This window comes from Strix aluco, chromosome 2, assembly GCF_031877795.1.
Source record: "Strix aluco isolate bStrAlu1 chromosome 2, bStrAlu1.hap1, whole genome shotgun sequence".
NCBI lineage: Eukaryota > Metazoa > Chordata > Aves > Strigiformes > Strigidae > Strix > Strix aluco.
The window spans coordinates 93,884,006-93,898,208 of record NC_133932.1 but is presented as its reverse complement, the minus strand read 5'-3'; the positions used below and the strand labels follow the sequence as shown (position 1 = coordinate 93,898,208).

Here is a 14,203-nt window from a genome sequence, read left to right as displayed (position 1 = left end):
AGACTGGGTTATTGGGATATTAGCAGTCGCAAAGCAGTAAGATATCTCTGTTTTAAATCCATTCCCTGACCTTGTACAATTGTTATCTCACAGCAGAGAACAAAATGCAATCGCTTAATTTCTTGACCTGGGATGGTTGAAATAAACTGTACCTTTTTTTGTTGCTATCGTATCAGGAAATAATGATTCAGCCTATTCTAAACTCCTTTTGAGAATTTCAACTTCACAATTCCTTCTTTTTTGCAAGGAAACAGGAAGATCCCGGCACAGCTAATAACTAGATACTTAGGACACTAAGATAGGGTATGAAAAAGAGGAGGAGAAATGCAATTGAAATAAATGAACATGGAAAGAGGAAATATTTCCTTTTCCATTTTCTAGAAGCCTGGCTATCAGGCTCTTAAGTCTACACCTGAATCTCTCCTCTTGAAGCTATCATAATAGAGTAAATAATTAAGCATGGATATGCATGTATGAACCTCCATGGATATGAACCTAGCTCTTCTGTATCCTAGGCAAGTCTCCTGACAACTTAACTGTAGAGATAATTTGACCCAACAGAGATTTAATTACTGATATAAAGCAAAACAATGCCAACAAGAGAGACTGAAGAGTACTCCCCAATAGCTCTGCTAGGGAAGCATTCAGCTAACAGATAAAAGGTTCACGCTCAAGACTTGGTTTCAGAACAGCCACAGTACAGACAAGAAATCATGTCCCCCAACTCCCAAGTAAGCTTCCTCACCCCTCAGGCACACTTCCTAAATTGTATTCTGGGTTGCATGTTTCTTCAGTAAAATTGTTTGAAACATATCCAAAATGGAATGAAAAAAAAGAAGCCAGCATGATGATACTTGAGAAAGAGAAAAAGCATTTTTCGTGAGTGTTAGTCTGCACATTTATCCCACTAGTCTTCCCAATGTCAATGCCTGCTTTGAAATTTGTGTCCTTCAAACTCTTCTTTTAAGTCTGCTTTCAGAGCCTGTTGTTTTCAGTACTCCTCATCCTCATTCTTAACTAAATTGTTGCCTCAAGTGTTGTCTCATTCAGAGTTTAAAGCTTTGCACTCTATTACACTTCAATCTATTAAAGTCCACAGGAACTGAAAGAACTCCACACCTTCTGACTGCAAGACCCAGGTGGTCATCAAAATGACATACACTACATAAGTATAGAACCACATCTGAAAATATCTAACAATGGTAACACAACAAATGTGCTTACAAATATGTTTAAAGTTTTAGCAGTTTTCTTTAAAAGAATCAAATGCTATTCTAAAATAGCTAAAACACAAAGGTATTTTGTGTTGAATGCTAAACCTGGATGACTGCTAAAGAAAACCACATAAAGCTAAATATAAAGCTCTACAGACATATGCAAAGTAAAATACAAAGTGAAATATCTGTAAAGCCCTTCTAATCTATTTTTTAAAAAGTTAATATCCACTTGAATTCTGTTCCCTTTCCCTATCATATTCTCCTACATTTACAACCATCATAAACTATGTTTTCTATGAGATGCATTTGAAATAGTAAAAAATTGACATAGGAGTTGTTCATCAAAACCTGCTTCTGGCTTATGTTTAAACTCTAGAATAGTTTATTCTCTTCCAATTCATCACTTACTGGAACATGTGATTCATCCAAGTCACTGATAAACCAGATCAAGTGAAATTACATGAAAAGTATTAGTTGATGAAAAGTGTATTGTCAAGTAAGTTTAAAGCTGCAAACACCTTCCACACAAATTCTTACAATCTTGTTTAACAATAAAATCAAGCTGCTAAAGCAACTGCCATCTTTACTCAATTCAACTACATTCGTGTACATGTTTCTTCTTCATCAGGAACAAACAATTAGTAACAAATGAAAGCGATCATTACATCAAGTGCCCTTTTAGATCACCCCAATTAAAACTTTAGTTTAGCTGTATTTTAATTCTAAGATACCAAATTCTAATTTTCTGCTCTGATTGCTCTTGTTGACTTATCTTTGAAAGATGTACTCTCAGTGCAAAGCCTAGAGATTATTTAGCAAGATGCCAATGTTGGCACCACTTAATGTGTTGATTGGTTGTATTATCAGTAGCAGTTTAAAATAAATTACTATTAAATTATTATTGTCCTTGGCTGACAAAACACAATATTTTGGTGTTCTTTAAATATGAAACAATCATTATGAATAAACATGGAGAATAATGCTAGAGTGTAACACTGCTGTGTGTAATTTTATATTAAGAATTGTTGCAAAGTACGAAGCTGCTAAAAGCATATTACATTTTCTATTGAATTTCTACACCACACTTCCTCCCCCAACCCTTCCTTTTTTTATACTTGCTGCTAACGTAGCTAATGGTAATACATTACCTATTGCTGCTGATTATGTCTGAAAAATATTAGCTTTTTGGATCCAAGACCCACTAGGGACTACTTATAAGCTACACAAAATTAAGTTTCATTTTTAGAAGTTAAATCAGTGCACATCAGTAGGCGTCCAATGTGAAAAAAAATCTGCACTAGAGCCAAACTGATACATATGCAAAAGTGCTGTTGCTGCCAATGACAGCTCTAGTGCAAAAATACTGGAAACATTCAATATCTCCCTGTATTCAGTACAGAATGGGGTGAGAAAAACAACTAAAAAGTACAGCATCTAAAAACCATCAGTGCCCCTTCGAACAGGAATAGCAATTTCAGAGTTGCATGAAATTCTATTAATTCTCCCAGTGGATCAGCTGTAAAAGATTCTACAAAATACAGTATGTCCAACTTGTATTTGCTATGGCTAATCCTCTAACCTGATATTAAATCAATATGCTGCCAATGACAATGGGAAATGCAGTGCAACACAGGACATTAACAAAAAGAAAATATTTCCCTTTAGGGAAGGTCAGATGTTATGGAGGCTGGATAATGATAATTGTGGTGAACATGCTCAGGTTCCAGATTTGTTTTTAATACAGTATGGCTCTATCTGGAGCCAGGCTTTAAACATGTCATGCCATTCTTCCCCTCTGTGTCACTGTTACTAACATTTTTGTATTTTAATATAAGGTCAAAAATGGGTTTTTTTCCCATAGAGATTTACAGATCATTCTGATTTGTTTTGTTTACTTTAATGCACTTGTTTTAATATTTTCCACTGATAAATTCTTCAGAAATGTGCCAAACAAAAAGTTAGTTTGATATATGGTTGGCATTTCTCCCCATTTTCAGGTGTATCCAAAACCACCATCATGTTAGGGCAGTCTACTGATACTATAGAAATGAAACATATATCAAACCTGAACTCAGCCTTAAAGCCAGTATTACCCATCATTAGTTTTAAAAAATACAAATAATGTGTTGCTTATTTTGAAAGGGGTGAAGGGGAAGGTATACAGAAGCTCTTTCTCTTTCTAGCTACATCTATAGTGTGTTCCACCTATATGTGACATCAAAATGGCCTTACTAGCTAGTCCAGTGGGCTACCTAGAAGATTATATCCTGTTTCCAACAATCGCCCACAGTGACTGAAAAAGGAAAACTAGAAGAACAAGGCATGCATACAGTGAAGATTTCCCAGTCAAACCTCCCGCCTTCCAGAGATTTGTAGCTCAGGGGCTTCCTTTTGCAGTATTAGCTATACACGGTGAAAAGACTTTCAAATAACATTGCTTCTCTTTTAGTGAGGAAATTATATATAATTTTTATGCTCTCATCATTAAAACTATTTAGTGAAAGACTTACAAAAAAAATCAATATATACATTTTTAGTTCACTTTACAGGTTAATTTTTGAATATTTGCTGTTTGTAACTGACTACTGACTTAGTAACATAAGCAAGGTAAGATAACACAGCTTGACTATCTCTACAGATAACTCCAGAAAGACGTTTTTGTAATATCTCAGATTGAATATCTCCATTACAGGTAAAGGCATATTGCACAAGTATAAATGACATTTTTCCATTAATACTTTCTATGAAAAATAAAATCATTCTCTTGAATTTTAGCAGAAGATAAATAAAATAACATGAGGTAAAACTTTGGTTTTTACTTTATCCAGTGCTTGCAATATTTTTCTCTGGTGTATTTAGTCATAGATGAAAACAGTGCAGAAGGCTCACAGCAATAAAGCCAGTAGTTTGTTCTGTTTTCATAAGGGAATTTAGTTTGTAATCATGCATTTCTTTTATTAATATCAATGGGATACTTGCTACTTATTTTACATATCTCCTTAAAAATACTTAGCAAAGAGACTGTGTCAATACAATATAGTCTTGATAGAAAAATATGGCTTTCAGGGTGCAACTAATTCATCCCTTAGATATTAATGGAAATTCAGCTCAGGGACAGTAAAGATTCAGACTCTAAAAGCTTAAAAGAACATTACTTTTACTCAAGAATATTGCAGTATCATGAAAGGCTGTGGCTGTAACATAACTGGGCCATGACTCAAAAAGGTGAACTTATGTGAGGGGTACAGAAACATCTTTAGTCTTCTCACTAGCACCCACACAGCATTTTGCTGTGACCCACCTTTCACCACCCTTCATCCTCCCTGCAGCTGCACACAGACTTTCAGCATTTAATCTGGAAAAAATCAACAAATACACATTGGGAAGGAACAGACATATCACTTAATTTAAACTCTCTGGGGAAATTTATTTTCTCTTCTTTTTAGATGTGCAGATATACATCTGAATAAGAAAATATGTCCCCAATCTCATTTCTTTATTTTATGTGTGTATTTGTTTAATAATATTTTGTTACAGTTTCTTATTTGCATTTCAGCAGTCCCCAGCAAGAAATAAACATTGGTTGTTCTGGGTACTGTGTATTGTTATTTTCTCCTTTTTAAATGTACATATAATTAAACATTGTATTTTTGTTTCAATAAGTATTTATGGAGAAGTAAGAAAAACATATATATGATATACAAAAGGAAATAAACCCAACTAGCAGCCCCTGGTGACAGTGATAGCAAATAGGCTTGTCTAACATTTGCCTAAAATTATGAATTAGTGATTAGGGGGCATCCATTTAACTTCGGTATGGACGAAAGACAGAGACTTACTTATGTTTTGTGTCCAATTTTAAAGGATGACTCAGACTTCTAAAATGGAAGTAAGTAGAGTCAGGCATCAAGTTCAATCACCTAAGCTCTTCAGCACCTGCAAGACTTTTAGCACATTTTGTTTTCGAATACCAAAAGTGTTTAGAAATTTTTGCTTACATATCTGAAAGCTCCATGGAAGGTTTAGGATCATCCTTACCCTGACAAAGGTCAAAATTAGAGCTTCTAGTGCCCATACAGTACCCTAATCTTGTTCTATTTTAAACCAGGACAGGCTCTACAACCTATTCTGGAGACACCCAAGGTCTACATTATGCAGATCCTCTGGTTCCTGCACCTCACACAACGGAATATACACAAGGGGATCACAGCACATATGTCTACCATCACATCCGTGCACACTCATGTAGCTAGAGGCTGCTTGTCTATGTATTCATGTGACCATCATATCCCTTAAAATATAGGCAACCTCCACCACCACATGTGGCAGGTCATGCATGCACCCCAGTCCCATGACCTAACAAAGATGTACACTTTCTCTTCACAGGCAAACATATACCCTTTCTGTGAAAGGACACATCCATATTTCCGTCATGCATGACCCTGGGGAAAAAAGAACAGCGTTTATCAAAACCACTCATCTAGCCTTTGGCTAGATTGGTGCTATTTTCTGTTTCAAAAGCACCTTCGTATTGGAGGCAGGGAACAGACTGTAAGCCAGATGATCTCTTCTAGCAAGTTAGATCGGCTCCATTGCTAGCATAGCTGCAACAAGAGAATGGTGAGAGATGTTACTGTTCCACCTCTCCTTTGAATCCACATCTGTGTACTGAAAGGGGTGCAAAATTCATCTGGACCAAAGGAGAGCAAAGAGGAATTTACCCAGTGATAAGAGTCCTTCTGACTCATGTACTAAATGCATCATGGGTTTCAGGTGGTGCTTATGCATTTCTTAGCAAAGTCACAAATGATACTGCAAACAGGGATCATTGTACGGAATTTCCTCTTTCCACAAATCCCATTGAGTTTGAACTTGTAGTCAAATACCTAAAACTCAGTTCTGAAAGTGTCAGTATCACAATATCTAACTCATTTGTGGGCCTGGGGTAGCCCCCTCTCATTGCAATAATTGCTAAATATGGAAATAATTTTAAATGGTGTTGATTAGAGAAACTGCCACTATTGTGCATAGGTTATTGTAATAGATTCTACCATTTTAAAGAGAATACTTAACTTTTTCTACACAGGTGGGAAAATCAAACTAGCTATTTTTATTTTTAAATTTTTTCGTTATGAAGTGATTTTCTAATGTTGTCCTGATAGAGATTAAATCTATGAGGGGAAAAAATGCCTTGATGGCATATGAAAGGATCCCCAGAGATGTGTAGAAACCATGTAATGCAACATGGGGACACACTGAAAAAATCCAGAAGGACTTAAGTCCCACCTGTTTGTCGTGATGTGGAACCTGGAGGTAAGGAACAGTAAGTACAAAAGCACAATGAGAGAAGGCATAAAGAAGTCTTTGGTTTCTTTACAATGTTGCCTTTTATTTTAGCTCTTCAGATAAGATTAGGGGTTTTGTGTGTTTTATTATTAAAAAAAAAAAGCAATGACTGAATTTCACATTCACATTTTCTGTAAAACAAAACTGAATGCATTCTTGGCAAATTAATCCTGGTTATTTATCCTGAAGTAGTGCAGCACTCTCATATTCAATCACAAGATTAGCTAACCTGTTGATGCTGAATGCTTTGCTCATTAGGTTGCTGTCTAGAGACATTGAGTGCACACATTTGTCAAAAAAATTACTACAAACTTTCCTGTACATGCATGCACAGCTAAAACATTACATACTTTGCTAACTGTATTTCTTTCTTTACGAAAAAATACATTCTTTACCGATTGCAGCAGATCTGTTAGAAGAATGCTAACTGTTGTAGAATTACCTCGGTTTATGATTTAAATATTGAAGATCCTACGTCTTAGAACCACCAAATGCAATCACAAATATGCTCTTTGAGACCAGGGAGGTATAGCAATACTGAATTCTTAAATAGCAGTATTTTTTCATTATTAGATCTCAAAACAACAGCAATGAATGGATCATATACTTTTCACAAAACAACTCTGAAATGCCATAAACTTTAATGAGATTGCTTAAGAAAGTAAAATGAGTGGGATTTGGCCCTACTCTGTCACAACCTTTGCTGAATAGAATACAATTGATTTTATGTATTTGCAGGAATGAGCAGGGAAAAATAGTGTGACAAATACATTAGAAGTTAGTAGCTGCACAGATGAGGCTTATCTGGAATGAGTACAACATGGCTGCATTGTTTCCTGCACTACCATTTTGCTTCTGCATGCAACATACAACCATATTGTTGCAAAAGTTGCATCTGCAGAACACATGATCACTGAATTTGTGGACAAAAGAATTCTTCACTCTAATATGAAACACTAACATCTTGGCTCCAAGCTACAAGCTAGTGTATACCTTAAATATTTAAATCAGGCTGTACTGTACACACAATAGACATGATCACTGAATAGGAAATCTGCAGAAAATTTGGTAATACCCTTTGAAGTCTATTCTTTGAAGACAGTACTTTAAGTGAAATGAGCTTATTTATAAGAAGAAGTGCTTTTTGTGAATGCTTTTATGGGAGACACATTTCAAATAGCTTTAAATATAATTTCCACCTTGGCACTCCAGCAATTTAAAATAACTATTTATTAAAGAAATGTTTCTCTGCTTAGCAAATGAGATAAAGTTAAACAGTAAGATACATTTCATTAGCCTGTAATAAAAAGAGCATTTAAGACAAATGTTGTTAAACACACCAATGTAATTTTCATCAAATTCTCTGCTGTGGTTTAATATACAATCTGTATTTTTATGTACTGTATCTGACAGCTTCTAAATTCATTTGTTTGCTGTGGTTCCTTTAAAACCTAAATTACTACAAAGTTTCAGTAAATTAGTTGATCCAAATAATCTTATGAACTGACTAAGCTAGAATGGTTATATTAATTTAGACAAATCTGCAACTGGCTCCTCTCCATCCTTTTAAGCTGATCTACAGAAAGGCCTACCTGGATGTTAGTCAGAAGGGTCTCTATGGAGGACAATCCATCAGGGAATAGAAAAGGAGATGGAAAACCCGGAGGTAGTGGTTGCCCATGCCCAGTTAGAGAAAGTTTGTCAAGGCTGTCTCTTGCGGTTGGTGTGGAGAGCGGGGTCTCATCTGTATGTGATTGAAACAAAAATATAGAACAAGTTACGCTTGTCTGTTTTTATTAGACCTCAGTAATGGCTTCCCTAGTGGTTTCCAGAACATTTATTGCAAATTGGTTCCTGCTATCAGGAGAAAATGCTTTCTGCTGAATTTTCTTTAATGAAAAAGCTGTGGAGATACAACAAGATAACATTAATGAGTAACTTTATAAGCCTTTTAAATGCAGTCTCTAATGAGACTGAGTTTACAGTGCCATAGAATCTTTTTAAAACAAATATTATCTCACATATACTTGTGATAATATATTCAGGCTGACTTTATGGACACCTTCCCAATTATCTCATTTTAGTTTGTGTTCTATTTGGATTGACAATAGAATATTTTCTAGCATGACATATATTTTGTATACGAGAAGTATTTGAATATGAGGCTTCCCATACAATTAACCCTTCCCACTCTTAATGGTTTCACTTACAGCTCAGAAGATTCTGCAACACAGAAAAACTACAGCTCCTCAATGCGTTTTTAATCAAGAAAGTACACCTGATTCCCACAATTGAAACATGCTCTGAACAGTACATGAAATTAACAGCATGGTTACAATCACTGGCCTAATTTTTTTTAAGCAAGCATGGACATCTAACAATTAGTGCTAAACTCCTTAGTGGGATCTTTGTAACAATCAGATCTGATCAGTTCTGACATCACAACAGGAAAAAACTCACACAGCTTGAAGACTTCTAAGATTAAAATTTCACAGATAATCTGTGAACAGATTATAAAATAAGTGGGAAAAAAAACCCAAAACAAAGCAAAACAACAACAACAAAAAAAAACACCAACAGAAAAAACCCCACAACTAATAGAAACTTCAATACCCTATTTCAGGTTTGCTTTTTTTTTTTACTTTTTGAAATATTTTTAGACTACTGAGACTACTGTTGATATGATACAGAAATTTAGGTCAATGTCTTTGCACCAGATGTTAATCTGAATTCTTCAAAAGGAAAACTATCTATACATATATATAGATACATACATACTCGTCTTACCAGGGGCTCAGTCATTGTATGATGTATCTCAATACAATACAATATAAGGACACCAGAATGTACTCTTGGTATTATGTAAATCTCTGCACAGCTATTTGACTACAAAAGGGTTTGTCAGACTTGTTCTTTTCCATTTGGGCTTTGATCATTATAAGATATATATGTGTTGGGGTATTTTAATTTATTTTTCTTTCTGGACTTTATTTAATTATAGTTTCAATAATAATTATATTTCTCTATTTATCCTATCATGTACATTAGGAATTGTGCTATATGAAAGCTCTGATTCTAGTTGCCTGAAAAGAGCTCTCTCTTTGACTGGAGCACTGTATTTTCTTAAGTGGACATAGTCTAGGACCAGGAAAATTGAAATCTGTAGCAAGAAAAGGTTAGAGTGTAGGCTTTGATAACCCCAGAACCAGAAAAACGTAACTCAAAGTCCCAGTTCATTCCAACAGTCCCCATCCACCATTACTCCAGAAGAAATCAATCTCCATCAACCATGTTCAGGTGCAGATTTCTTGCCCCATCACCAGCTCTGTTGCGCTGGCCTGTATTTACAGTGCTAGAGTAAAAGCCTCAGCCACAATGTCCCTCCACAGAAATACCCAAACAGGCATTTGGACATCTCCTTCTGGGCTGGTCCCACTTAGCTCTTTCTATAGACAGTGGAGAGAAGCCGACATGAGTTTAAGGTGCTAATCCTTCTGAACTATAACAGGCATCTACTGCAGAAGGAGACAAATCTTCCTCTAGAAGTGTCTGGTAACTGTAAGAGAAGTCTAAGCTGACAAGCTCAGGTGGAAAGATCTACTTTTGATGAGATCAGTCCTACCATGGAAGCTGTTTTTCCTGCTTCACTGTGGCTCAGGCTGAGAGTAGCCTACACAAGGAGTAAAACCCTGTTTCATGTCCCCTATTTGTCACAATTTGTGCCACAATTACTGCTTTCTCATAAAGTCATCATTCAAAGGCATACCACAGTAAGCTTTGTGAAATTGTGAAAGGAATGGGTGTTGACCAAGGAAAGCTTAAGCCCATTCAGAGTCATAAAAGTTTTTTTCAGCTATATTTAAGTTTTCCAGTCATGTCACAAAGTGCTGAGAAAAACTGGCTGTAGATTACCGAACCCTTTCCTATCTACCTTACCAAGATTCAAAGCAGGCTCTGAAAAATGTACTCTGTGGATGTATCCTCTGTCCTCATGCTACTCCACAGCAACAGGATCTCTGTAGTTATTTTGTAGTAACAGACTAAAATTTGGCCCTAAATATGATTTTTTTCTTTTCTTCCAACTTTTAAAATATTATGGAAATATTCACCACTTCGTTAGAAACAATAAATTAGGTATTCCTGGGTATTGCAAACTAACTTATTGTTCTCAGATCATCTTACTAGTTCATCTTCTCAAATCCTATTCAAATGTGAAAAATCATTGCCAAATGTTTTCTTCCAAACTGCTGTCAGAACTGTTATGCTTCCATTAATCAAAAGAAATAACCCAAAACTTAAACAAAACTGGTTAGATAATAGATTGATAAACCTACACAGTATTATTGCATGGCTGAAAACTTCTTTTTCCTCTGCTACAAATATGGCTTTCCCAAATGATTCCTACACCATATTAAAGAGAAAAAAATTTAAAAATTTTAAAATTACAAAACCTCTTCTATGTCATGTCACTGAGGTTTTTTTGGCTAAAGACCTCTTTGTATCAGTGGTTCTAGTGAAGGTATTGGACTTGTGTGGTATAGCAAGAAAGAGTCTAATCACTAATATGCATGGTGGAATTGATTCATATATATGAGAAAGTAAAGTAAAAAAAGACATCATTTGCCTCTAGGTTTGTCAGAGAAATGGAACAATCACCTCTCATACTTCTAAGGCAACTTAGAATCTTACTAATATTTCAAGTCTCAAATTGTGAAGATATTTTAAAATGTATTAGATAAAATTGACCCACTTAAAAATACCATAAGCCTTAATTCACTTAAAAACTATGCTCTTTTACGCAATTGTTGAGACACAGAAAGCTCCTAACACTGTTCTTGTCATAGAATTGAAGCAAGGGATTTTTTACTTTATTACTACTTTAAAATTAAATATATGTTAAGTTTGCCATACTTTGTGCATGCTCAAAACATGTTGTGAAGTTTGCAAAAATTTTCCTAACAATGTGTGGGCAAGGTTTTGCAATAGGCAAAAGTAACTCAGAAAAGGTTAGAATGGTATGAACTCAGAATAACATCCAAACTCTTATGTTATAATAAATAACAGAAACAAATTTACACTGAAGGGTAAGACTAGAGAGCTGAACTTACTATGAACTTATTTAAATGAAATGTCAACTCAGAAAACAAGTCAGGCTAATATGACTTTGTTTTCTTGATGTCCCATGTGAAATAAACTTTGAGTGTGAGTATGTTTGAAACAGAGCAAATGTACATATTATACACAGGAAGCATGGATATTTGTGGATGTGAGATAAGCGATGATTGAGTGAATCTTGAAAAAATGCATTTTTAAGAAAAACCACATTGTAAACACAGCCAATTAAAACATAATCGTATATCTTAGTAGCAAAATAAGACCTCTTGCAATTAAAGTATTTAAAAATCTTCCATTCCTGTAGACATCCTCTTTTCTCAATACAATGAGATATCCTTGTTTCCAAATAATCATTAGTCTAACATCTTTTAAACTGTTGCAAAGGAACTACTAATGTTCCTCTTAACCTACTAGCAGAGCAACACTGCAAAAATGATGAGCCCTTGCTGGGAAACAGAGATTTGGCATTTTCAGTCTAAACGCATCAAAGGAAGCATTCGAAGACAAATCAGGGCAAGAGGGGAAAGAGGGTCAATCTATAACTCCATTGTTGGAGTTGGGAGCACAACAGTGTAAAGAAAGGGGAAGAAAAAGAAAGAACGAGGCAGAACAAAGAGGTGTCCGGGCCTGCCTTGGCTTGTGCTGGGAACTGAGATGTTATAAATTAACAAATAAACAAGGATAGGACAAGCTGTTACCCAAGTATCTGAGCAGAGATGAATATGTGCCTTGACATATGAACTAAATCACCATAATAGGCAAGTCTGAATGCGACACATATCTTTAAAATATTCGTAAATGCCACATCCATTCCATCCATTGTTCCTCAATTTCCAAAATTCACCTGTTTTTGCTCAAACCAGATTTTATCAGCAAACAGCAGCTGGTTTAGGCCAAATACAATGAACATTTTTCACTGTATTTGGTTTGTTGCCATTCTATTTTATTCTTTCACCAGATAACATGGAAACAGACATCCTGGAAGCTGTGACAGCTATTTAAACAATAATAGATGAATAGAGGTAGCCATTCTCTTGTCTTTGTTCCTAAAAGCAAGTAGGATAAGTTCAGACCAGTCACCAATCAAACTGGAGAATATTGATATTGCCAGGATTTGAAAGCAAGCGATAATAGCTGGCTCCAAAAAATACTATACAGATTACTGCCTTTCTGTAATCTTTTAATGGTTTTTTTTTTTGTAATGCATTTTGATGCTTTTTGTTCTCTATAAAAAATTTCACATGTATTTGATCCTGAAACAGTCTCTTTCTTACCATTTGAATGATGAAAGATGATCCTGTTTTCACTTTTTACTATCATAAAACTGGTGCATACATTTTTGTAGAAACAATCTACTCCATTTGGTTTAATATGATTTTGGTTTCTGTTGTCAAACATCCTTTACTGCAAAGTTTTATATTCTGTCTTCCTCAGAGTTAGAGGTTTCAGATGTGAGAAGTTCTTCTATTTTAATTCATCGATAATTGTTGATTTATATTAACACAAAAGAACAGGGGGTCCCATGTCCTGAACGGGAATGTTTACCACCTTCAGGCAGATTTTTTTTTTTTTTTAAAAAAAAAAAAAGCAAACAAACTTCTTGCTTAATTCCCATATCATTTGACTGCTTCAGAGATTTGGTCATTCAAGATTCACCCTGTACATAACTAGGGGCGATACAAGATGACTGTGAAGAATATTACGAACTGTAAAAGGAATGTACTGAAACTAGTTCTTATAAAAACATATTTTTTTCAATCTACATTTTAGTTTCCTCTTTTTATGCTAAAAACAGTTCTCCAGGACACCCACATACACTGAAATTAAAACATTTGCAACTGTGGCATCTGGAAATAAGGGGAGAATATCAAATATTCAAATCGACTGCCTCACTGTTTGTTGTTTCTGTAACATTTCAAAGAGGCTGGTGCTCTCACAGTTAACAGTACCACTGCAAATGCTGTCCACAGAGTTCTATTTCTTGGCTTGGTATGCTTGCCTGAGGACTTTGGGAATAGTAACTCACCAGTAATGAAATATGACTAAAAGATTAAAAGCTTACATGGAAAGGACCACAGCTACTAAGAATATGTTTCTTGGATGTGTACATTGCACACGATGGCTTTATACCTGGTACAGTCACATATATTTGCTGCAGAACTCATAGATCTGTATATCACTTCTACCATTATGGACCATTTTTGTAAGTGGCAGGGCTTCAAAATATGCACACTTCCACTTCACGTAAAGGACCACAAAAGACTAAAAGTACATAAGAACCTGGTTTTAGATGTCCACTTTGGAGGTAGGTTTAGATGCAGGACTTGCCCATCAACAGTAAGACTCACATTTACTGACAATTCTGTCTGATTTTAACCACTGAAAATACAATATTCTAACTTGATGTTTGTCCTTTTTGAAAAAGAGAGTTTCAATTAATACATTTCCTGTATTTCTTTAACCCTTTTAAATAAACCGAAGTCCCTACAGATCATTCTTCACTGCCACAAAGGGTCACTGAGCAT

At 35.2% G+C, this 14,203-nt stretch overlaps 1 protein-coding gene across 9 annotated transcripts in view; it reads right to left on the bottom strand.

Annotated features, from left to right (window-relative positions):
* DACH1 (dachshund family transcription factor 1) overlaps positions 1–14,203 on the bottom strand; it is a 364,290-nt gene that overhangs the window by 42,313 nt on the left and 307,774 nt on the right. For all 9 annotated transcript variants that reach the window (XM_074815548.1, XM_074815545.1, XM_074815547.1 and 6 more), the window contains one exon: positions 8,156–8,307. In XM_074815548.1, the coding sequence (XP_074671649.1) occupies positions 8,156–8,307 (152 nt within the window). The remainder of the gene's footprint in view (positions 1–8,155; positions 8,308–14,203) is intronic.